This window comes from Stegastes partitus, unplaced genomic scaffold (genome assembly GCF_000690725.1).
Source record: "Stegastes partitus isolate 25-593 unplaced genomic scaffold, Stegastes_partitus-1.0.2 Scaffold7, whole genome shotgun sequence".
In the NCBI taxonomy this organism is placed as follows: domain Eukaryota; kingdom Metazoa; phylum Chordata; class Actinopteri; family Pomacentridae; genus Stegastes; species Stegastes partitus.
Window position 1 is genome coordinate 1,201,018 of NW_007577738.1, and position 25,356 is coordinate 1,226,373.

The 25,356-nt window shown below is 39.5% G+C and overlaps 2 protein-coding genes across 3 annotated transcripts in view; one reads left to right on the forward strand and one right to left on the reverse strand.

The window, feature by feature from the left end:
* Nucleotides 1–12,808, forward strand: part of itgbl1 (integrin, beta-like 1) — a 51,410-nt gene extending 38,602 nt beyond the window's left edge. The window contains exons 10-11 of the mRNA XM_008282250.1: nt 2,898–3,011; nt 10,858–12,808. Coding sequence (XP_008280472.1) covers nt 2,898–3,011; nt 10,858–10,946 — 203 coding nt within the window. The 3' untranslated portion in view covers nt 10,947–12,808. The remainder of the gene's footprint in view (nt 1–2,897; nt 3,012–10,857) is intronic.
* A 1,628-nt stretch (nt 12,809–14,436) lies between these two features.
* The window catches only part of fgf14 (fibroblast growth factor 14), a 110,563-nt gene continuing 99,643 nt past the window's right edge, over nt 14,437–25,356 (reverse strand). For both annotated transcript variants that reach the window (XM_008282261.1, XM_008282270.1), the window contains exons 4-5: nt 16,206–16,404; nt 14,437–15,196 (exon numbers count right to left, since the gene is read on the reverse strand). In XM_008282261.1, the coding sequence (XP_008280483.1) occupies nt 15,054–15,196; nt 16,206–16,404 (342 nt within the window). In that variant the 3' untranslated portion in view covers nt 14,437–15,053. The remainder of the gene's footprint in view (nt 15,197–16,205; nt 16,405–25,356) is intronic.

Sequence of the window (25,356 nt, forward strand, 5' to 3'; positions counted from 1 at the left end):
ATCAACGTTTTCAAAAATAACATTGTTCACACCAGATTGTTTTCAAAAAAATCTTTGTGTACACAAACCCGCATAAACACATCGCTAAGAGCTGCCATGAGCATGCCAAACCTATAGGGGGCAGCGTAACGAGAAGCATAAAGCCATGCTAGCCAATCAGAATCCTGGAAAAAAACACAACAATGAATGGCACAAATTACTTGCTGTTACTTCAACGATAATGGCACGAGGGTTGTTTGTTTGGACCAGCAGAGAAGTGGAGCTACTCCTAAATGTGGTGTCAGAGTACAAAACAAGTAAAATAATTGAAAATACTGACTGGGAAACATGTCAATCCAAGTATATGGACATATTGGCACTGTTTTTACAGCAGTACCCAGCGGAGACCTCTGAGGGTTTTCCTCACTGAAGGGATGATGTGACTCGCACCACCCTGACCACAAAACTGAAGGCATACAGAGTCTATCCCAGGAGGCAAACTGTAAACATGGGTTGCACACATATGATGCTAATGACGCCGATGACACTTTTGTCACATACTGTGATGCCAGACTCCGCCTCCTCCTGTCTACATGCAAACGTAAAGATGGAGTTTTTCCAAATCTCCTCTTTGGCGGAGTTTTCAGATAAGATTGTTTTTGGGGGCTTGTAGATTAATTTATGTGTAAACCAAAGGCCCAAACACATGGAAATATCACCGTGTTTGCCATGTGGCGTACGACTGAAGAACTCTTCAGAATCGAATGCTTCATGACATTTGTTATTGCAGAAAGTTTGAAGAAAGAGAACAGCAAGATAAGAGTAAACAAGCAACTCCAGTTAAAGATGCATTGGGGTCTTTTAGGATTGTATTAAAATGTCCCTGAAGACTTGAGTGCCATTTGTCTGTAGCATGTAACAAGGTACTTCACTTCACTCCAAAGATCTCCAAAACTGTGCTATTGAAATTTGTCATCTCCCATTCCTATTGCATCCATTGAACCATCCTAACAAACTTGCATTATAGTTTTTCTTTCACACAACATATTACATTCATGCAATATGTGACAATAAGTCTGGATCGCTATTTGCTTTTTACTGTAACTGATCAAAAAAGTCTGTGCTAGCACAACATCTATGGTGGATTTGACCTACAAATCATCAATTCTTCTCAATAAACCTTGCTCATATTGCTGTGTTTCTATAGTTATGGAGATTACTCCAAACTTGTCAAACAGACCTCAACTGTTGGGTTATTTTTGTAGGGTGTCAACCAGATCAATATATTGATTTTATTTCAAGGGTGTTTTTTTTCTGCACATATTCCATTTGTCGTGATGATGACAAAATAGTTTAGTAGATGTTAGTAATTCAGAATTGTCCTTTGAATTTTGCTGCACCAAGTAAAAGACAATATTATGAATATAAAACTTAAATATATTCATATAATCACAAAACAGCTCAATCATGATGGGTATATCTAGAGCAAGGTTTGGCCTTGTCTTATACCTGCTGTCTCTGGTGAATCATACATAAAGTTTTTATAGCTAGTAATTAAGCTGATAGCAATGCCTTACAACAGATCTGACAAGATTAACATCAAATTTCCACTCGGAACCCAAGTGTGCTGCACAGGTTAATGCCTTCTACTTTATAATGATTAAAATAATATTCTAGACAATATTAACTTTTTGCGTCTTTGATGCTGTAACCTGTTACCCAGACATAATTTAACAGGACATGAATGTACAACTTTAATCTTATACGGCAGCCGTACAGCACAATTTTATGAAAGTATTTTAGCAAAATATATACTGTATGATATTCAAGGTAGTTAAACTGATTCATACCGAACGATGTTATTATTCACATCATGCATTGTGCAGAAAGGCCAAAAAAATCAATGGTTCCAGCTTCTCAAATGATGTTTTTGCTGCTTTTTTTTTTTTAGTTTCATATATTTGCCACCTCCGATTTGTTGATGTTTGTCCAACAACCAACAATTTGAAGGCATCATATTTAAAGCATTTTGACTATGTTCTTGCATCAGATACACTAAAGAAAGAATCTATTGATAGAAATTGTAATTGATAGTAAATAAATAAATAAATATTGCAGCAGGTGCATCTGTCAGCTGCATCTTATATATTTATAATGAAGCGCTGCACGTTTTCACTACATTGTACGTATCATTAGGTGGCAAATGACACCACACAACAGGATTCCTTCTCTGGTGTGTGGCAGTGAATCCACAGAAATAGTCCCGGCTGCAGTGAGTCCAGCCCTGCAGAGCCGAGCGGGGTGTGAAAATGAAGATGAGCATGTTCATTCTCCATGCTCCGCTGCATTCAGACACCGGAACTATCTTCCTTCATCTCCTCCCCTTGTCTCACCTCGCTCACTGCCTCTCCTTCTCCTCTCTTCATCTGCCACCCCACCCCCCCCGGCTCCTCATGGCAGGTTCCTGCAACCCGGCGTATACGGGTTGAAATTGGTCAGATTGAAAACATAGTTGCCGGACATCTGGGTGCGAGCTATGGAAAAATGAAGGAGACAGCAGTAGATACCAGTCCTTAATACCTTATTATCCTGCTGCTGCTGCCCTTGAGAAAGAGATGAATAGACACTGATGGGGAAAACAGGGGGTTTAAGGTGTGGGTGGACTGGTATCCTGATGGTAGAAGTACATTATTAGTTGTTTCCCCAGGGAATATTTCACATCCACTCTACCCAAAAGTGATCATTTATAGGAAATAATACAACAGCATTTGGTGAAAAGCACCAAGGGAGTGGTATTACAAAAGAAATACAAAACATACACTGTCAAAATCTCAGCCTGGATTAAAAAAAGAAAAAAAAAGTGATGTTAATTAACAGCTCTGCATGTTTGTGTGTGTTTGTGTTAATGTGTGTTACAGGTTCTTGTCACTGTGGCCAATGTATCTGCTCACCCCAGGATTGGTGGGTGTCTGGAGAGTACTGTGAGTGTGATGACCGAGAGTGTGATAAACATGACGGCCTCATCTGCACAGGTAATGAAACACAAATAGGCGCATGAGTTATTTTTAAAAGAGAGCAAACCAATCTAAACAGACACCGGGATTAATTAGACCCCATCCAAAATATAGCTGACCTGAAACAGATCTTAAGAGGGAGAGAACGACGACACATCAGCAGCGTGACCAGTTATTGTTGAGCAGGCAGAAGGAAAAAAAAGACAGCAATATGATAATACTGTCCAGAATGTATTCATAGGAGCTAATGCCAAACAGTTTGTTTTAATGCTGAAATACTAAAAACGATCTTAGCTGTATAGATAGATGTAGGATACGTCTCAATTTATTATCTTTGTATCAAATTCCTTGCCATTTAATAACTATTAACTATAATTACATTTGCTCAAGTACCATAATAAAGACCTTTTTTTAACTACTATTAGTTGACTATTTCCATTTCATGCTACTGTTCATTTGTGCTCTCCTACATTTCAGCTTACATTATCGTATGTTTTAATCTAAGACTTTACTTTCAGTTGAAACCAGAAGTTTACATACACTGTATAAAAAGACATAGAACCTTTTTTTCTCACTGTCTGACAATAAATCAGATTAAACTTTTCCTGTTTTAGGTCAGTTAGGATAACCAAACAATAATTACCAGAATAATGAGGGAGAGAATTTTTTAGAGATTCTTTTTATTACTTTCTTCAAAGTCAGAAGTTTACATACACTAAGATTACTATGCCTTCAAACTATTTGGGAAAGCCCAGATGACGATCCCATGGCTTTGGAAGCTTTTAATAGGTTAATTGACAACCTTTAATTTAATTGGAGGCACGTCTGTGGATGTATTTTAAGGCACACCTCAAACACACTGCTTCCTTTTAGGAGAAAAATCAGCTAAGATATACAGAAGAGAATTGTGGACCTCCATAAGTCTGGTTCATCCTTGGGTATAATTTCCAGATGCGTGAAGGTTCCACATTCATCTGTTCGAACAATTGTATGCAAGTATAAACACCATGGGAATGTCCAGCCATCGTATCGGTTAGAAAGGAGATGGGTTCTGTGTCCCAGAGATGAAGTGTTTTGGTGTGAAATGTGCGTATCAACCCCAGAACAAACGCAGAAGACCTTGTGAAGATGCTGCTGAAGCTGGTCAGAGAGAGTCATTTTCCACAGTAAAACCAGTCCTGGGCATGGGCTGAAAGGCTAGTCAGAGAGGAAGAAGACATTACTCCAAAAGAAACATAAAAAAGACAAATTACAGTTTGCAAATGCACACAGGGACAAAGACCTTATTTTTGGAGATATGTCCTTGGTCTGATGAAACTAATACTGAACTGTTTGGCCGTAATGACCATCGTTACATTTGGAGTAAAAAGGGGGAAGTTTGAAGTCTGAGAACACCATCCTAACTGTGTACGGGGGTGGCAGCATCATGTTGTAGGGGTGTTTTTTGCTGCAGGAGGGACTGGTGCACTTCACAAAATAGATGGCATCATGAGGAAAGAACATTATGTGGAAATATTAAAGCAACATCTCAAGATATCAGCCAGGAAGTTTAAGCTTTTGCACAAATGTGTCTTCCAAATGGACAATGAAATTAGTTACAAAGAGGCTTCAGGACAACAAAGTCAATGTTTTGGAGTGGCCATCACAAAGCCCTGATCTCAGTAGAAAATTTGTGGGCAGAGCTGAACTCAGTTATACCATTTCTGTCAGGAGGAATGGGCCAGAATTCATCAAACTATTGTGAGAAGCTTGTGGAAGGAAAACCAAAATGTTTGACCCAAGTCATACAGTTTAAAGGCAAAGCTACCAAACACTAAGGAAATGTATGTAAACTTCTGACTTTAAAGAAAGTAATAACAAGTTCTCTCTCTCATTATTCTGGCATTTAGAAAATAGTCAGACAGCCAAATGTCAGACATTGAGAAAAAAAAAGGCTATGTGTCTTTTTATACAGTGTGTGTAAACTTCTGGTTTCAACTGTAAGTAAAGTCTTACATTAAAACATGATCATTTAGGCTGAAGTGTAGGAGAGCACAAGTGAACTTCTGGTTTCAACTGTATTTGACTAGATGCTTCTCAAATTATAATTTTACATCTAATTGGTTCATACTATACATTTTGCGGTTAAAGAAGCGGCTGATAAGGCAGCCACAAATGAGTTAAACATCATCCTGACACTGCCACAGGCTATTCTGCATAATGTGTGCTTTCGCTGTCGATACTTTAAAGGCACAGTACGTTTCCTGTGCATTTTTTAAAAAGTCTGAATAAAATGAACAGCTATGGTTGTGAGTCAGTAAACAGCAAAATTAATTGAGATGAGACATGACATCTATATGGCTGTTTATCCAGAGGAGCTACAGTTTATTTTCCCCACCGATAATGGAAAGCTTGCTACACGCATAATTGTTTTTGCCCCGGGGCCTGTCAGAATCTGGATCGCTGTTCACAAGTGTTTCTCATCACAGCTTCATGACTCCAAATGTCAGCCTTAATGTCATTCAAATGAGCATCAGTGGTTCCAGATGCAGACCAACGTTGTTTAAAAATCTCAGAAAACAGGAAGCGCTCACAGAAAATGTTGTGCAACAGCTGTTAAATGTTCCTGACTGCCATAACTGACTGCAGGATAAATCTGAAAATAACCATATGTATGTGAGTTATTCCAGTGGAATGTTGTTTTACATGAAAAGCCAATTGCAGATATTTAGATAACAAACAGTCACTGCCTCTTCTCATCAGATAGCAGCGATTGAGTCGTGTTTTTTCTCATTGTAATGATATAAAAAAAAAATTGTGTGGCAAGTTTGCCAATAAATTACTCTGCATCCAGAGATTTCATGGACCCTTCAAAGCTGTAGATTCTCATTACACGTACAACTGATGAGTGATGTGGAAAATTTAGCATATTAGGAATGCTTGCTGGTTAATTTCATGCACTCAATATGATAATTTCAGCAACCATTTCAGAAAAGAGACAAAAAGGTCTGTTCAGTTGTCTGCAGGGTAAAAACCAAATAAATTACAACATTTTGTCACTGTGTAGCACTGTCTGTGTTTTATCAATGGCATGTTCATCAGTTTGCAAAATCTACTCACGCTTTCAGTTTTACTGCATCTGTCTAACTTATTACAATATCCTAGTTTTTTATGTATCAGGAACTCAATCACAAATTTGGTTTAAGAGCCTGTTTACATATAGCAAAAACTGTGATATTTCAATGCGTTTGGACTTTTGGTTTACACGTAAACGAAGCTACAAGTCACTGCAAACGATCATATCTGAAAACTCCGGCCACAGTGGAGATTTGGAAAAACTCCGTCTTTACATTTGCATGTAGACAGGAGGAGATGGAGTTTGACGTCACGGTATGCGTCAAAAGCATCATCAGCATTATATGTATGACCCATGTTTACAGTTTGGCTACTGTCAATATTTTCAAATATTTTACTTGTTTTGTACTCTAACACCACATTTAGGAGTAGCTCCACTTCTATGTTGGTCCAAACAAATGACCCTCCCGCCATTGTCATTGAAGTAACAGGAAGTAATTCGTGCCAGTCTAGTTGTGTTTTTTTCCAGGATTCCGATTGGCTATCATGGCTTTATGCTTCTCGCTACACTGCCCCCTATAGGTTTGAAAACGTAGATCCGTTTTTGTAAATACCTGGCTACGTGTAAACGTGGACTAAGTCAATTCCTTTTAAAACAGAGAAGTAAATTCCCAAAATGTTGAATTCTCACACTTAAATGAGTATATGGTTGGTTTTATGGAGATTGTGATGTTATTCATTCTTCTTAATGTCACGCAAGTCCAATGAAAACTTTTAAACCATCAGTCATCATTTGATTAAACACTGTCATTGTAGCCAAAGACTAAGACCACATATTGGAATGCATGATGCTCCATTGTTGTCAGAAACCACAAAAACACATAAAGTAGCGACACAGCTGCACTCGCTGACACGTTTCTTCATTGCAGTGAACTTGGGCACTATAGATTTGTCCACTGTCCTCTTTCTGTAAACACTGAATGTGCGTTGTTTAGACGGCATCCAGCTCTTACAGGACATTACAAAAAACCTTGAACAATTTCTGACTTGTTTTAACCCTTTCATGCATGAATTATGATATCTTCAGTAAGGATTTTTTTTACCAAGTGTTTTTATACATATTTAGGCATGAAAAACAAGGTTTGAACTTAATTTTTTTTTCAACCCATTTTTATAAAAATTTATTTACATGTCCACTCAGGTGGACAGCATGCACTTTTTGTAGAAATATGTATATAACAAACACATGAATATAATCATATCATTCAGTGTTCTGAAATGTGAAATGTTTTGTGAACTATAAAATAATATAATTTATGTTTACATAACCAAAACACCATTGAGGGATTCACTCTCCTGTATAGATTCCCAAGTCTCTCGCTCATTATCCATCAACTATAAACCATTGTAGGGTGCTCTGTCCCAGGTATCCTTACACAGAATTTTTCTATGGCTGTCTTTACTGAAACCTTTTCTAAACTTTCCCAGCCCATCAAAATCAAACTAAAATCTGTTTCATTAGCCAGGTCATAACAGAAAGAGTGTACAAACAACTGGCATAAAATTGGACCTGTCTTTGAACTGACGATAGCTTGACACCAGTAACAACTCTAGAACTAAAGATAGATCCTCACAGTGTCTTGACTAGAGGTGGCATGCATCATATATCTCTCATCAAAGCATGCTAGTTGCTACTTGTGTAGAGACTATTTTCTGTGATAATTTGCAAAGCACCCAAGGCACAAAGCCACAAGACATCTGCCCTCTGCCATTGCATCTGCAATCAAATCCAGACAAAGGCCTGCCTCTGATGACCAATACATTCTTCATCTTGGGTATCTGATGTATGCATTGACCATATTTACTTCTAGAAATGTTTTCAGCTCCTGTGATGTCAAGGCAAGACTCTCTTTTCCCTTTTGGAGTGCATACATGTTTCTATTGTGCACTATATAATCTATCAGATCATCTGGAAATAGATGCATAAATGAATCTATTGGCTCTGTTCCCTCAACATTCACTTTCCACTCTCCGAAAAAAATGAGGCAAGTCTCACTCAAACTCATTGTCTTTAGTTTTCCAGACATTGCTGCTGTTTTTTGTGCCTTTTGCCCTTGACCTCTATTAGGTGATGCATCCTTAGCCTCAAGTCCTTCCCCATCAATTGCATCCTCAGTTCCTTCAGCCTCATCTCCCTCAGCAGCCTTTCCAGACTCTGTGTCCTGAGCTCTGTCACTACTGCTAGTATTTGCTAATCCATCCTGTTCTGGCAGCCATTCCTCATCACTGCTCCTAGTATCATCCTCCTCACTTGAATGTGATAATTCCTCCACTGCCCTGTAGGCCTGTCTATTACGCTCTGCTCCTGAGCTCTACAAATATAAAGATATTCATAAAGACATACAAAAACTACAAGTTACATTCTTAAAACATAAACAAGTTTATTTACAGCCAAAAAAGTTCCTGGAGATGAAGTATTTTCAAGAACAGCAGCAGTAATAGCCTAATTGTATCCTGTGAATTGTAGTTGAAATGTAGCCAGTGATGCATGATGTACACTTGAGTGGACATGTGATTAATCATAATTTCCTCCCAATATAAAATCAATACTTGGAAAATTTTGCAATTGCATGACTCCTTAGATGTTACTTGGTGTCACCATATTTTTCTTACCTGCAAGGGTCTCTTTTTATAGAAGTTTTGAACAGACAAAAATGAGCAACTTGGAGTTTCTGGCTGTCTGTCGGCCATCTTGGTTTCACTCTTTTTTTAAATCATTTGCAATGGCTAGCCAATGAGTGGCAGTGCATGAAATGATGCAAAAGGCATCCACTGTAGTGGCTGATGTGCAACTATGCCATTAAAACTCCTGCATATACAAGAAAACAGCTTTTAAACAGCTGTACACTGTAGTGACCTCTATGCATGAATAAACATTTACTTTTTCAGTGGAAACACATGAGCCAAACAGAATCTACTCAGTCAAATTGATGTAACAATTTGCACTCATTTTGTTTAGGCAGGACTCCCCACCAATAGGAGAAATTCTGTAAAGTCTAACAGAGACCTCACTTAACCAAAACACTTACATTACTCAATACTGTATAAAAAAAAGAGCAATATTAATATTAATCTTGACTGCAAGGGCATATAACTCAGCAAGGACAGTACAGGCATATCCTCTCCAGCTATTAATGCATCATTCTGAGCAATATGTTTTATAATATAATAAAAAATTTAAAAAAATGTTGTGGCCAGCGATGATTCACTCTTGATAGAGATTGAGTTTCCCCCTATGGTTCCTGTTTATACCACATGCAGAGCCTCACACTATACACTTCTGTTAGTACGAACACAGGGATTGTCATCAGCCCGCTACACTAATGATGCCACAGCTTCACTAACATGAAGGTAAATAAAACACAACCTGAGAAATGAAGCTGTAAAACACAAAGAACAACCCAATATAACAACATCTATATGGTTCTTTATTAATACAAGCCCACTCAGGGCGCTACGACTGTTCATCTCCTTGTCATTATTTATCTAAAACGTATTATTATCATCTAATAATCATTAACAATTAATCAATATGACCAATTATTACTATTGAGGGAAGATTAACTTTATTATTAGCACAGGAGATGATGCAATGTCAGTCTTGGGGTATATTTTATGATCTTACAGATGTTAACAAATAGGTTGAATTTACTCAATAAAACACACTTCACTTGCTGACTAATATACTTAAGTAAAAGTCAAATGATTTGGAAGGAATGTTTTTAACTCTTGGAGCTAAGTGTCACAAACAAGGTTGGAAAGGAGAGTAAGGAAGAAGAGCAAGAAAAATCATCATGGTTTTGGCCTTTTCATGGAATTTTTTGGCAAAAACAAAAGCATAAAATAACGCCAGTGTTATCTTTTAATGAAAGCAAGGGCCTATCTGGTGCTACCTGCATTCAGTAGATCAACACGCAGTCCAGTCATTTCTGTGTGAAGTCACGTGTTGACCCTTTCTGCGGCGTCTTCCATTCCTTTTCTCACTCTCTTTGTTCTTTTTCTTACCTACATATTCATCTCCGTTGCCTTCGTCAGAGCTTTTTTCCTCTCCTCAGACCCCTCCCTCCTCCCACGGAGGTATTTTGCAATAGATATGTCTTTTCAACTGTGTGACAGGAGGCCAGCAGGAGTCCTCTTCCTAACCTCGGCGTCTCCGTCTGACAGCTCAGGCAGCTTGTGGAGAGCTCGGGGGTACTGGTTTATAAACTGCTTCAGCTGTTATTCCACCCTGGGTGTCTTTAAAAGATCTCAGTCTTCAATTAAAGAAAATGTTTTATTGTTTGTCGTCAATCCCAAAGCAACCAATATGAAAGAGCTGGTGGCTTGACTTGCCCTGTTAGATTCAGGAAATGGGACTCTTGTCTCTTGTATTGAAGTCAAATGTTTTACACTGAGACTTTTGATATCAATATTTCCTATTTTGCTACTGAACATACAGTAAATAATCACTGTTAGGAGACATTTTTAAAGCAAGAAAGACTGATGGGATTTTGGGATATCTGAGCTTTGCACAAAGGTGGTGTAAGTATAAGAGTTTTAACTAGTAATTAAATCTGAGCCTTCTCCTCTGTGGTGCAACCAAACGCAGTGGAAAACTACAAACTGTCCTGAGTAATGTAGCTGGCCTCCATCCCCTACCAGAGAGCCGCACCCAGGGAAGCAGGGTGTGAAAAGAGGAACCTTGTTAAAGGTCAGGCATGATGGCACAGCTCTTTTAATTCACAGCTTTTCTTCTCACATCTTCTCACAGGGAATGGGCTGTGCAATTGCGGCAACTGCGAGTGCTGGGATGGCTGGACGGGGAACGCTTGCGAAATCTGGGTGGGAGCAGAGTACTGAGGAGAAACAGGACACTGGGGTTTCAGAGACTAGAGTGACCAGGAGCACCACCGCCACCACCACCACCACCGCCCGTCACGACCAAAAACACCGCAGCTTGGAAACTGCCGGAAGAAGGAGAAGACTAAACATGGATGTAATTCTGCATATCACTAACAGTATTCATTGTTTTATTGTACTGGTTACAAAGGCTCCTTATTAAAACTGGGTTAGGTGAAAAGAAGCAACCATACTTTTCTGTTTAAAACACATTATATTATATATATATAAAATCTGCTTTATGTTTTTTTTTTTTTCATACTGTAGGAACGCTTACATATTTCAAATGGCTAAATATAATAGGATGCAGGAACATGACAAATCCAAATGCTGGAAAGAAGAAAACATGTTGTATTATTAACATTTTTGGAACAGGTGTGACACTATGGGAAGATGTAGGTCTGCTTTTTCTAGTACCAAGTGTTTTGTTTTGTTTTGTTTTTCCCCCCAAAACTGGGCTGAAATTTTACTCAAGGCAGAGGCTGCTCTTTGAGGTTTTTATTTCCTTTTAATAATAAAACATTAAATGTGCCGCATGACACAACATTTTGCATGGAAAACAATGCGAAGACCTTAATCATACATGGTTACAAATTTGTTATAACATGACATAACTCCAATGGGCATACTTGCAATGGTATATATATATATTTTTTGAAAATAAATCCATTTTAATAGTGCCTAATCATCTCCACCAGGAACCAAACAATCTGCCATGTCATCTACACTGTCCTAGTGGTGAGAAGATTTAAATTCTAGGTGGAAGAAACAAAGAGAAGGGCATAAATAGTTCGGTTGTGGCATGCTGGATGTCCATGTCACTTCAAAAGGTGGTAATCAGGGGATGAGAGCTGCATTGACACAAGAGCTCAGTCACCACTTGAAAAGAGGACCGATAAGAAGTCACAAAGAAAATTTAATGTAAATTCTACTTTGGCCTTTTTTCATGCTTAAACTAGCCAAACCCCTCTGTTTTTCTTTGTCCCATCAAAAATGACAGGTGCAATAATATACTGCACACTATATTGCATTAAGTATGTTACTGACATTACAGTACACCTTTATATAAATATTTTATTCAATATGTTGTATATGTGTATACAACAAACACAAACTGTATAGTGTAGACAAACTCGTTGCATATATGTAAAATTAGCGGTACATACCAACAGTTCTTGATAGACATAGCCTACTACATGCAGTTCAATGCCATCCTCTCCCCATGCAACAGATGGGACAACGTACAAAATAAGAGGTTGAAAAACAAACAGAGGCAACGAAGAAAACTAAGTTGAGAGAAAATAAAATCTCGTTTGAAGAGAAGGGAACCAAAGCAAAAAGTGATTGGGATCTGAAAAAAAATGACATCACGCACGACCCGTATACGAGAGAAATGAGGACAAACAAAGACGGAAAAAAGAAGAAGAACGAGAAACTACAGAGATCCAAACAGAGATGTACATTTACACACCGGTCATTTACAAAAATAAAGTCAGCCTTGGAGGAGCCAGTTAACTGGACTGGACTGCAGGGCTGGAGTAGTAACCAGCCCAGCATGTAGAGTTTGTGAGTGGAGGATGACTGGCTGCAATAAGGAGCATCAGCCCCAAATACAACTACAGTGGTTTCCAGCTCCTGTGTGTGAGTGTGTGTGTGTGTGTGTGTGTTTGTGTGTGTGTGTGTGTGTGTGTATGTGTAGAGTACGCCATCTTTGTTATAGCATTAACAGCTTTGTACAGACAAATATTGACATCTAACTAATGTGCTTTGATGTGCTGTAATAAGAAAATTATGTATAATCCCAATAAACTCATAAAATTATATTTACCAAATCAATTTGTTAATATAGTTGCGGTTTTAGCAGCATACAGCAGCAACAATCTATTTTTATTAATCTAAATCTTATCTAACAAAACTAGTAGGAAAAAAATCATCAAAGCAAGACAAGCGTTCGAGATGTATCGATCCAATAGAGTTTTGATAAACTGCTAACAGTCGTGATGAAAATGCAAAAACAAAGTGCAGTGAGTTACCTTCAGATTAGCCGTAGCCTACAACATGCCCATTCAACTCCCATACTGAACCTCAGTGCTCTTCCGTTTACACAGAGTGAAGAACAATGCCCATACCTTGTTCCTTATAGAAAATACATGCATGTGATTAATTCAAGGTATATGTACTTCTCCAAAGTGACATCAGTCGAGGAGACCTTTGCAGGTCTGAGCAGAGTTGACTCTTTTTGGACAGAACAAACGCTATCACAGTGAAAGCTTCAATGAATTGAATCTGAGAGAGAATTGGATTTATGCTCTTTTTTTCTTTTCTTTTTTTAAAGAATCAGTTCTTCTTGGGATGAAAAAAGACTTTGGTCATTTCAGAATGAATACATGTGAGTGTTTTTTTTTTCATTTTTTTTTTCAATTGAACAATGCTACGTGTCCTCTACATGGATGTATCGGGTGGGTGAGGCACCTTTGGCCCAGTGGGGACTGGGAACCTGTTTTTGCATGCCGGGAATCAAGGTCCAAACAGGCACGTGATAGGCCAAGATGATCAGTACTGGACTCTGCATGCTGAGCTAGAAGACAAATCCTCTCATAATAATAATAATCATAATAATAATAATAATAACAATAATAATATCTAGTCATTTAAAAAGTTATGATTTTTAATAGTCATTTTCCCTAAGGTTTATACAGTGAAAATGTTACAATATAAGCCGTCTCTTGTATAACTGCTGCAAGAAGAGAGAACACAATATTAACCTTGTCCATGCTTTAGTTTGCTGAACCAAATAGGGATGCAGCCGGTATAAATGTCACCTACTGGTTTTCAGCCATGTTGTTTTCTGGCTTTAAGTAGACACTGCCATAAGATGGCTGCCAGTGCTGCAGTTATAGACCATCTGGGTCAAAGCCACAAGCCTTGCCTCGTAGTCCAAAGTAGTCAGTGAGTGAGGGACAGAGGCCTACAAGGCCTAGAGATATTCCTAGAGCCCACGCTCTGAAATAAGATTAAAGAAAAATAGACTTCAGGTTTTCTATTTACCAGAGAAGGCGGACTGAACCGCTGGTGGGACTTAGATAGTGATATGTATACACCATTCCTTACAGCGCTCTCCCACCCACACGCACATCTGCTTGTGTGTGTGTGTGTGTGTGTGCGTGTGTGTGTGTTTGTGTGTGTGTAGGGAGCTCCTCGCATTGATTGCAGTGTCGGTAATTAGCACTTCATCAACTATGATTGCAGGAGCTATCTGCCAGCCTCCAGTGTGGTTTTATCTGCTGTAAAAAAGCAGCGTCTCTGATTTTTCCACACAAACTTTGTGTGTCTGTCTTTAAGTGTGTGCATGTTGTCGGCAAGAAGAAAAAATTTGGACTGTTTCGTTCATGTGTTTTCTTATGCCACATCTGTGTGAATGTGTTTCTTAGAAAATCACACAATTCCCTTGCAAAATGTTTTTGTCTTTTCTAGGTTACTTGACAAAGAGAAAAGTGTGACTAGAGATAGAAAGAGAGGGAGAAGGGAACATACTCGTAAAAAATAGAGGACAACAGTCCAAATATTTACTCTATCTATACAGTCTCTATCCCAGAACATAGCTGGTGAACTGTGGTATAGAAAATAGATCTGAAGATACACAGACTCTGCTGCAACAGGGCATTATAGAGAGGGGGGAGTTTGTTTTTTTGTTTTTTTTCTTTTGGACGAACCGTCATCAAGCAAAAGTACCACAGGCGTCATTGTGAAACACGCGTTATTCACATGAATTCTCACAGTTTCAGAGGAATCTAAAGGCATTCCATGATCAGAGGTCCTCTTCCCTCCTGTGCTGGACGAACTCGGCCGCATCACAATCCATCCGCCAGTGTTGAAGATGGCTGGAGAAAAGGGAGGCGGAGACAGAGGAGGAGGAGCGAGAACAAGAAAGGTAGGGAGGTTTGCCTGGATCTGATCCAAAGAGGGTCTGGAGTCTAGTTGGAGGGGAAAAAAAAAAAAAAAAGCCCCGCCTCCATCACATTCCTCCCCTCCACACACACACACACACCGGGCGCTGGTCAGGTGTGGCTATGTGGCGGGTTTGTCGGGCTTGCTGACAGGTTTACCTCCGTTCATCACTGCCGGCTCACTTGTGCTTTTACTGGGAGGTACTGCCGCCTTGGGCACTGTCTCTCCAACATCATGCAACGATGGCTCTCTGTACATGGCAACTGGAGGAGCAGACAGGGAGGAGAGAAAGCAGAGGAACAAGGGAAAAGCTGTTAGCAAGAACCTTTTCTCTGCACTTTAGAGTTTACCTGTCTAAAACTATTTCAGGAGCATCTATCCCCTAACAATATGTTCTTGCTTTCTTTTTTGAAAAGGTTGTACGCAGGGGAAAAATAAATAGAAAAACCTCAAAGCCTGCATTGAAGACACCCTGTCATTTACACATGGATACCTTTTTTGATTAACTGGACTTCTTTCTCCATCAGGGCTGATTTCGAATCTACTTTTTTTTTTTTTTTTTTGACCAAACAATGAAAGGTGTCTCATTATTCACCACTTTACAGTCACCACACTACAGCTGTATTACTGTCTTGACAAGACACTTCAACTTGATTCCACGCTTAAATGATGGGAAGCAATCAGGCTGGTGGCTGACGAGAGTCATGGTGGCATCTGCTGGACAATCAACATTTCATGCTGCACTTACAGAGCTGCCCTGCCTCCTACACTGTCTGCTTACAGCAGCAAAACAGTGAATCAGCCCACAAATGCAAAAATCTGTCCAACAGAGACATTTCATATACAGTACTTGTACCATTACCAAATATGGAATCAGGTCTTATAGTATGAGACAGCTGTCTTATAGTATAATAAGGACACATGCTGAGGGTAGTCATTGTTTTCAGTTTTTATGGATGTTTTTTTTTTTCTTCCAAGATACACCTAAACATCGGTATGTTTTCTGCTGTACCAAGATGTCAATTTTCAGTAACAAGGTCTCATGCAATGCTGACAGGTGAAAAAGTGCTTCAAGAACTAAAAAATATGGAGACACAATTGGACGGAAATGCTACTCTGTTGTCCCAGGAAGTCAGTTCAATGTGCTATACTTTATTCAGAGATTCTGCAATGTTTTATTTTTATTCATTGGAAAGGTTGCAACCAAAGAGAGCTTTGACTTCGTGCAATTAAACCTAAAAATGCTCCAGTTTGCTCCCACTTATTACGTACCTTCTAATGGCTTGGGCAGGAAGTGAGCAGCTGGTTTTGTTTTTTTCACTCGGTTCCCCTTCATGGCTTGGCCCTCTTTATTGAGCCCTAGGAACCAAGCTCTCCCCGACTCCTGTTGTCTGTACAACATTGACGAGTAGATCACATAGTAGTTCTCGAACACCGACTCTTTGAACTTGCATTCCGCTGTAAAGAGTTCCTACAAAGACAGACAGAAGCGCCAGTTACTAAAAGCGATACATATGAAATTTCATTTGACAATAATGTATGTGGGAGACATTCCAGTAGACTGAAATGAATGTTTCATACCTCAACATTGTGTAGGAATGAAACAGATGTCAGATCCATAATTTATATGTGAACTCGTATGGCGGTCACCGGGACAAATGTCACCTTTATTTCATGTGGTACAGAATAATGTTATGGCAGGCGCAGAAAGTGCCTCACCAGGTAAAATGAACTTCATACCTCTACCTGTCTTGAAAAAGACGAGCACTGCAGAGCCTCCGTCGCTGTAATCATGTCTGATTCAAGCTGAGCCTAATGACCTGCTCTGATGAAATGCAACTCTCCTTCTCTCCTTGGCCTTAACCTTGACATCAGATGTAAGAGCACTCGTTTAGTCAATTAGTTCATGTTCCCAGCAGAAAGTATATATTGTTAGGCTCTGACCCCAGGACATCAGCAATGGAAAAATCAGCACTCCCTGCCCCCAGATGTCTGGCCAGACTCACTTCGCTAGTTCCTCAAATTTTTTTAATTGGGAAAATCCAAAGGGGATCATTCTTCCCAAACACTATGTCTGCTTTTAGCGATCTGTCTATGACTGTGTTCTGCACATTGCACGAATAATGATAGGCCTAATCAAGTGATTCCTCCATCCTTTACACCTCAATCTGGCAATGACAAATGAACAGCGAGGCACCACATCTCTCTCCGCTGTTACCAATTCATCTCCAACCAGAAGGGTAATAAAAAGCGTTTCCACACTGTCCGCCCTGCCAGGCTAAAAATAAAGGCATTCATTCAGGGTGTATTAATCAAAGCGCACTCATCACAATGGAGAGTTTCACCACATCTGTTGTGAGCAGTTCACACTGAGCCTCTTCACAAAAACCCCTGACATTGTATATAAAAACCTCTGATTCATCTTGCACTGCTGCGGGTCTCAATGTCACATCACAGGAATCCAAAATAAGGAGCACTTTAATTCTTCTGTAAGAAATAAGCAAACTGTAGAATATTTGAAATGGCTGTGTTGTATACAGTATCATCACCCAACCACTGTGAACTAATTTCTATGGTAATTAATGAAACACACTCACACACACACACACACACACACACACACACACACACACACACAGTCTTATGAAACAGGGTCTGTGATGATCCATTTTCCTGTACCCCTTTGATTCTATGCTGATGTTCAGCAGGTTCAATGGTGATCGTGCTCATGGTTTTTAGTGCGTCACCAGACTAATATTAGTGAATTAGCCCCAAACGCAAAGTCCAGTTGAAGCTGTTGGGACTTTGGTCTTTAAACAAAGTAAATTTTGTCTTGACAATGGTGCTTGATGAAAATTTCAATAACTGCCGACATTTAAATCAAAGCACAAAAGTCAATATTGTGGCTGTACGTGAAATGTCAACGGATCACTAAAGCCGATACGATTCATCATTTGGAAAGCATGAACAGAACATTTTGTCAAACAGATGTTAAGATGTTTCATCAGGTAAGCGCAAACTTGAGCTGTTGGTTGCGCTATAGATGAAAACTGGGGGAGAGAAACAGTGAACTGCATTCACCCTCTGGGGACCATGATAATATGTACCATATTTCATGGAAATCTATTCAACTGCTGTAAAGACATTTCACTAAAACTCAAACACATCAAAATAAGCTAGAGGAAAAGAGTCAGTAGGATTTATGTGCTGGGGCCATGAGTGCACAGAATGAAACAGTTGTTGAGATATTTCAGCCTGGAACAAAGTGATGAACCAACTGACCTAATGACCTTGCCATCTGTAGAAAAATACATCACACTAATTTATTCCTCTTGGTAACATTTCCATGTTTCCACTGACATTTTGTAGTTACTATGGTGGTGCTATCTCATTACACTTCTCCTGTAGCAGCACAGGACGTTATTTATGGGCTAAACACTCTGTTTCGAACACAGGACACACGATGCCATGATTATCATGTAATTAGCCCTTTAGTGAATTACTCCTGTCAGAGCTTATCCTCCAGACAGCATTCAGCTGAAAGCAGAGCTGAGCAGGAAGGAGTGGAGAGATGATAATAATGATCCTGAGGAGCACCCGGCTGTATTTTGAGTGTCCTCTCTATCCTTGCTTGAGGACTCGTGGGCATTTCTGAGCTGAGAGGAAAGCACAAATGCATGATGCATAACAGCAACCTCAGATGACATGTCAAAAAAAAGTAAATAAATAAATAAAGCTCCAGAAGAGGTGCTGTGACGTGAATCTGCACATTCAATTACAGTTAGAAACAGTCAGATCTGTCAGTGCAGACAGGGAGCGGTCAGAGCTGTGATCTGTTGCAAGAGACATGTGTTGGGAAATTCCACATCCAGACTTTGGTCTGTCTCGTCAGAGATTACATTACACAAGAGACTTAACTTCAGTCTATTCTAGTGGTAAATGTAGGGATTAGGATCACGACTGTTAATGCTGCTTCAATTGCAGACGACACAGGCTCAGCCGAACAATCTATAGGCTGAAGCAATAAAAACTGAGCCTTAAATGATAAAACCCTGAGCACGAGGACGGCATGGTTCACATCAAATAAACAAACATGCCCTCGGGACAACGCACAAGCTCAACCCCATCATTATTTATTGTGTATCAACAGCAAGCAGTAGTTTATCAAATGGTTTCTTATTATGTCCAAGTTGTCAGATGGGTTGAGGATGTGTCCTGACTTCTAACAAGGTGACAGAATACGATTTTACAGACTGTACACAATACATACAAATTAATAGATTTCCAAATCATAGAGGCGAAGTCTTATCCTGAGGGAGGGATGTCATTTGTATTCAAAAAAACCACTCCTCTGGGTGATCTTTAGCCAACAACAGCGAACAAAGGTTTATTTGTTGAACCAAATAGTCGCTGTTCTGGGAGAACGGTTAAACATGCTCCTTCGATGCTACAGCAAACTCTGTCGCTGAGCCGATTAGAAGGCAAACACTTTTACCTTCATGGTTCTTTGAGTTGCTCCAATTAGGTAATTAATTCTACTTTTTTCCTCATCAGGTGAGCTGCACCCCAGGTTGGTTGGCTGCTGTAATTAGACACATCATTCTGATGCTGGTCCAGGTTTAGCCCAGCAGTGATTACTTATAAAACACCTACAAAACAGCCTTGAGTCAAAGCAATCATACAAGCTGGTGCCAAGGCCGTAATTGTGGCTAATCAAATGCCGTCGAACAGACAAGCGTCTTTGTTTACGGAGGCTGAGCGAGTGGAGGTGGTTTGTTTGTGGAATTGCACGGCCAGTCACCGTAATCAGTTTGATTCAGAGCAGTGAACACCGCTGACGTCAGAAACAATGTGCAATGATGGTATTTTAAAGTGTGGAGAATATCAGAGACAATTCAAATGGTTTTATTATGTTATTTGTGTTGCCAACAACAAAATTAACCCTTCCTTTAGTGATTCCTCCTCAGTTCTTCACACCAATAAACGTATGTGGGCACCCACCAGACAGCAAAACATTTGACCTCAGATTGTGCACATCAACATTGCACATCTATGATATAATCCATGACATTTTCATGAAAACAACAACAAAAAATAAATATTATTTACAAGTTTTTAGTGTCCTTTAGAATTAATTCTCCCTTATAACAAAAAAGATCAAATACACCCTGACTCTGAAATATATGAATTTGAGGGAATAACACAAACCATGTGAGGAAAAAAACATCATATAAAAAAGACCCAGAGCTACCTGCTGTATAATTCTGCCCAACATCAAACTAATATTTTGAGAAAATATGGGTGACATTGAAGGCGAACAAGGAGAAGGAGACTCAGACACAGCACACACTTTCACACCAGTGGAAAATCGAATCATTTTTGAGGCATCAAACGGTTGATTTTCTTCCCGCTCGATCTCCCCCGCCTGGCGCTCCACATCAGTGGCTCCCTGGCTCGTGATTGGCCATGCTCTGAATGGGAAGGCCATAATTGACCTTGGCCACAGACAGCGTGAGGGCCAAAACTGCTCAGCCCTACACAATCAGACCCAGTCACCAAAGCAAAAAAGACAGGGACAGAAATAAAGAAGAGTCAAAGCAAAACAGACTGACTTGACTTAGAAAGAAAGAAAAAAAAAAAAAACAGGCAGAGAGGGAAAGGTGTGTGGTTGGGGGAGAAGGGGTGGATCCAGGAAAGAAAAACCGTTTCTACAGAAAAAAAACACCAGATAATAAAAAGGCAAACGGACACAGACAGATGGAGGGAGTGGGAGTTTAAAATAAAAAGCCCTGAAAAAGAGTGAATAGGCATTAAAAGGGAGAGCTAAGAGAGTCTCTCTAAAACAAAGATCCTTTAGAAAAAACACACACACACACAAAACAGGTCGTGATTGCAGAGCATGACCGCCTAAAAGTAGGTGAGAGGAGGTTTGTATGGGCAAGGGGGGGGTGTGCATTAATATGCAGAGTGACTGTTCACTACCCCACTGTGGAAACGAAGAAATTGTTTATTAATGCTGCCAGCATAAAACCTATTAATCCATGGAAAAAGGTCAACCTCCAGAAAGCTGAGCGGTATTCACAATGCTAAGCTGCTCTCATATGTATAAGAGTCACGTAGACGGTGTGTGCAGACAATGGGGGCTTCGGCAGACCTGTCTGATTATCACACTCAGAGGAAGGAGAGGAGACAGGGACCAAATGAGGAGAGTTGCCAGTAAACAGCTGGATGAAATGTGTACACAAACAGTGCGCAGTGTCAGTTTTCTTTTCTATGAATGATCTGAATGCATAAGACATGAATAGAGGCATATGAAAAGAAAAAGATGTTAACATTTTACTTGGGATTGCAGGTACAGAACCATAACTTTCAGAAGACTTGCAATCAGAAACTTCAACTGCAGCCAGAGTTTAGTTTTAAAAAGTCATGCTTATTTATTTTTTTTATATGAGAAACCTTTGAAAAACTACAGATTTGTGAATGACAGACAGAAAACAGAGGACAAAAGTCAAAGTAAGATGAAGGCGACCTCCTGACTAAGCCTCAATGTCAAAGAAATCTATCTTGACTTTGTTCTTAGCCTTCACAGATCTTTGGATCTGCAGATAAAAAAAAGTGTGCATTGTCATACTTTTCAACACTGAGTCACATGTGAAAAATAATATTGTGTGTTATGAGCTGCTTGGAGAAAAGCAAATCTAAATGTTGGTTATGAAACGTCAAGGTTGCGTTTGATGTTACAAGAGTTTTAAACAAAAACTCCAAATTATCCTAACTGTAGCAAACAACTCATTCTTTTCATTTCTTTACTTGTATAATCTTTGCAATTTAAGCATTTTGCATCAACAGCAGATCCTCCATATTGCAAGATATACTTTTTACCCAAGTGAACAAAATGCATATGTACTACACTGTATAGCTTCTACCGGAAGGGTGCGAAGATACATGCGACACCTTTTAAGTGTTCGGCCACCAGAAGCACTTAAGCTTTCGATAAAGTTCCCCTGAAGACAGAGACCCTTTAACGCCGAACCAGTACAGCTCCCCCGGCTCATTACACACCCACACACACACATACAAACACACGCAGAAATGTACGCAAGTGTTGCTATTCTCAGTGGGAGATGAACATGTGGCATGCAATGTCCAATAAAGAGTTAGGATCTGGGTTTAAAAATGTGCGAAGGGTGTTTTTTTTTTAAAGTACTGTGCCGGTTGAATAAGAGGCTCTGGCTGAGAATTCAATAAAAATGAAAAAAACATTCCCTGATGCTCTCAAAAATCAGTCGAAGGGCAACTTCATGCTGCTGCCAAAATGGATGTTTATGCATCATAAAATGTAAAATTCACTTCAGGCACAGCTGGATTACTGAGTGAGCAGTGAATAAAAAAAAAAAAAAATTATTCTGAGGTTTGCCATCTGATTTTCTAACCAAATTCATCAATCAGCTGTCTTTTAAGTGACAATATTTCGACCTAAAATGGGGTTTATAGCAACCATGAAGTGATTGATTATTTCTTCATTATTTGCTGCAAGTTGCAAAGAAAAACAAACACCAACCTAAAAAAAAAACAACATTTTTTTTTGGGGGGGGGGGTCAGTTTGAGTTAACACATTCATTAAAGTCATGCTTGGAATGTAACAAACTTTGTAAGGGTTTGGAATAAATCACCACAGAGTGCAATAGAAAAAATGCTTTGCTCACACTATTTTTTCTTTTTTTTTAAACACACACACAACATTGCAGGAGAGCCTGCTGGTGAGCAAACACACAGAGTGCAACCACCCACACATAATCAGTGGGGTTTTGAGTGCGTGTGTGTGTTTGTCCACTCCGCTGTTGATCCGTAAATCGGTGCCAGATTGGTGTCAAGGCAGCCAGATTTTTTGCTAGATTGGCTAGTCATCTCTCGTCAGGCAAGCCAGCAGTCTACCCTGTGCAACAAGCTGACAAGCGTGTCTCAGACGTGTTGCATGCACACTCGCAGACCCGTTTGTAGACGTGCACGCTCACACAAGTCCAAGTGAGCGCATGAAAAAAGACACACAACTACTTATGAGGAGTTACAGTGGGCATGTAGAAAAAAAATAACAATACGAGAGGTGTGTCTGCAGGTAGAGAGCTGCTGCTTCTCTTCCCTCTCTCTCTCTCTGTTTCTGTGTTTCTGTCTCTGCTCTGTTTGTGTTGTTTACACCCTCAGGAACAGTGTCCCAGTTTTTTTTTGTTTTTTTTTTTTAAAGAGGAAGAGCATGTCCTTTCCTTGTAGATTCACTTGTCAGTGACTCTCTCTCTAGCTACTTGGCACTTAAACATCTCCCTCATTTCAGCTCTCAAACCTAGGACGCATTCATTATATGAACAGACTGCAGCGTGTGAGGAGACAGCAACCTTTTTGCTGCATCTGATGGTATATTAAACTGTAACACCTAAAACATGAGCGCAGTAGTGCTGTTTGAACCATTACGTTGTCTCCTTATTTGTTCTATTAGTGTTAGCAGTGTCATTACCGCTGTTTTCGTTACTCGTTTCTGGTTACTGATGTTATTGTCCATGAAGAAATTGAGGCCGTCTCGTAAACTACTGCAGTTAAAGCATTCAACCAACCAATGCAACCAAACAGTGGTGAAAACTTCAATGAGACATTGCAGGATTAAAAAAAAAAAAAAGCCTGAGATCATTCTTTATTTTTCTTATTCTTATCAAGCCCCATGAAAAACTTAAAGCTAACAATGGAATTATTGAACCAACAAGTACTGGCTTTGTATCCACAGCCTGATATGCATTTCTTCCTCTGTGCCATAGACCCCCATTAGTGTCCAGAAACACTTCTTTTTTTTTAGCCCCACTTTCTCAGTCATTGACATATTCCTTCATTACCACGAACATTGCCACCGTAGTTAAGTTTAAGTCGATCCCACACACAAAATGCTGCCATGAATACTTATTTTTCACCAAGTGTGCCGTGAATGAAACTATGCAGTTGTGACAGTTCTTTTCCTACAGATGTGCAACTTCAATAGATTTTTCCAGCCTCAGTTGGATTCGATCTTTTCATGACTTTTAATGTCAAAGAAAAAAGGAAATAAAGGGAAAATATAGACTAAAACCAGTCTTGTGCTTTACTTGTGATGCCAAAAAATGCGTATGTTTATGGGAAGGCACACATGTGAGGCAGTAAGCAAACTATCTGCAAGGCCAAAATAATAGTAGTATAATGTGACACATTCAGCACTGGGTTATAAATGGCCCCTTCAAAGATAACGCCACATCTCATCACAGGATCATCTGATGGGCCATGGATATCCTGCTCTCCTAAACTATGAAATCATTTTTCACAGTTGACTTCAGGGTTTTATCATACCTCACCTATTATGTTTTCCTGCTGGCAAGAGCTGAACTGTACTTGCAGCAGCAATTTGCCATTATAACTACAAATAAATCCCTCATCTGGCTGGTGGATAAAGGGCTCTATTTTCCACACAAGGAAGAGGCAGACCGAAATGCAGGTGCACTGCCATTTTTGTCAGGCACACCTGCATTTTTTGCCCTTTCGTCTGTTGTGAAACCGGTGCACTGAGTGGGTGGAATGGCACAGCAGAGGTTGTGTTAATGCAGATAAAATTCTGTGCAGTGCAATTCTGGTATCGGGTTTGGCATGAAATTGTGCCAGAGCACCACCTCTTATCACAAATGCAGGCACACTCAAATTTTCATGATTTGATGCCAGGTATGGAATCTGAATGACTCATGGGGGCTAAAAGCTTGACAAGAGTCTTGGAACATGGCAAGGATTTTAACATGCCACAATTGACCCGTTTTTTTGCTCCACACATCCTTTTATATGTGCCTTATGTTAAATGTTGCCTCTTTCAATTAATGGTAAATTTAATTTAACACAGTTGTATAGTAAAATTCTCTACTGTGTTTCAGTTATTATTGAAAAAAACACTATCCATGGCTGTTTTTGTTTTCCCAATGTGTGGCTTTTCTTTTAAGTTGATTGAGTTGTTGTAGCCCAAACATGACAGGAAGAATGGTGTAGGATTTCCATCTCGCAGTCTGCAAATTGAATTTCAGAGCGAGCAAACACGCACTCACTCAATTCCACGCTGACTGCAACTTTATACAGTGCAAATTATTAGAAATGTGACCTTAGATTCATAGACTGCATATAAAAGATGGATGCAGCTTCTGAGTTTAAAAAGTGAAGTTCATGCAGAAGTGCCTTAAACCTGTTTTCTTTCCAACAGCCAGCAGGGGGTGACTGCTCTGGTTGGAAATAAAAGTCCATCTGTATAGAAATTTATGAGAAAATGATTCTACGTCTTACTTGATTTGCTACCTCAGTAAACATTTTTCTAATCAGTTTATGGTCTCCTTGACTGGTTTCAAGTTTTTTATTTTAATACAGCACAGTGCTC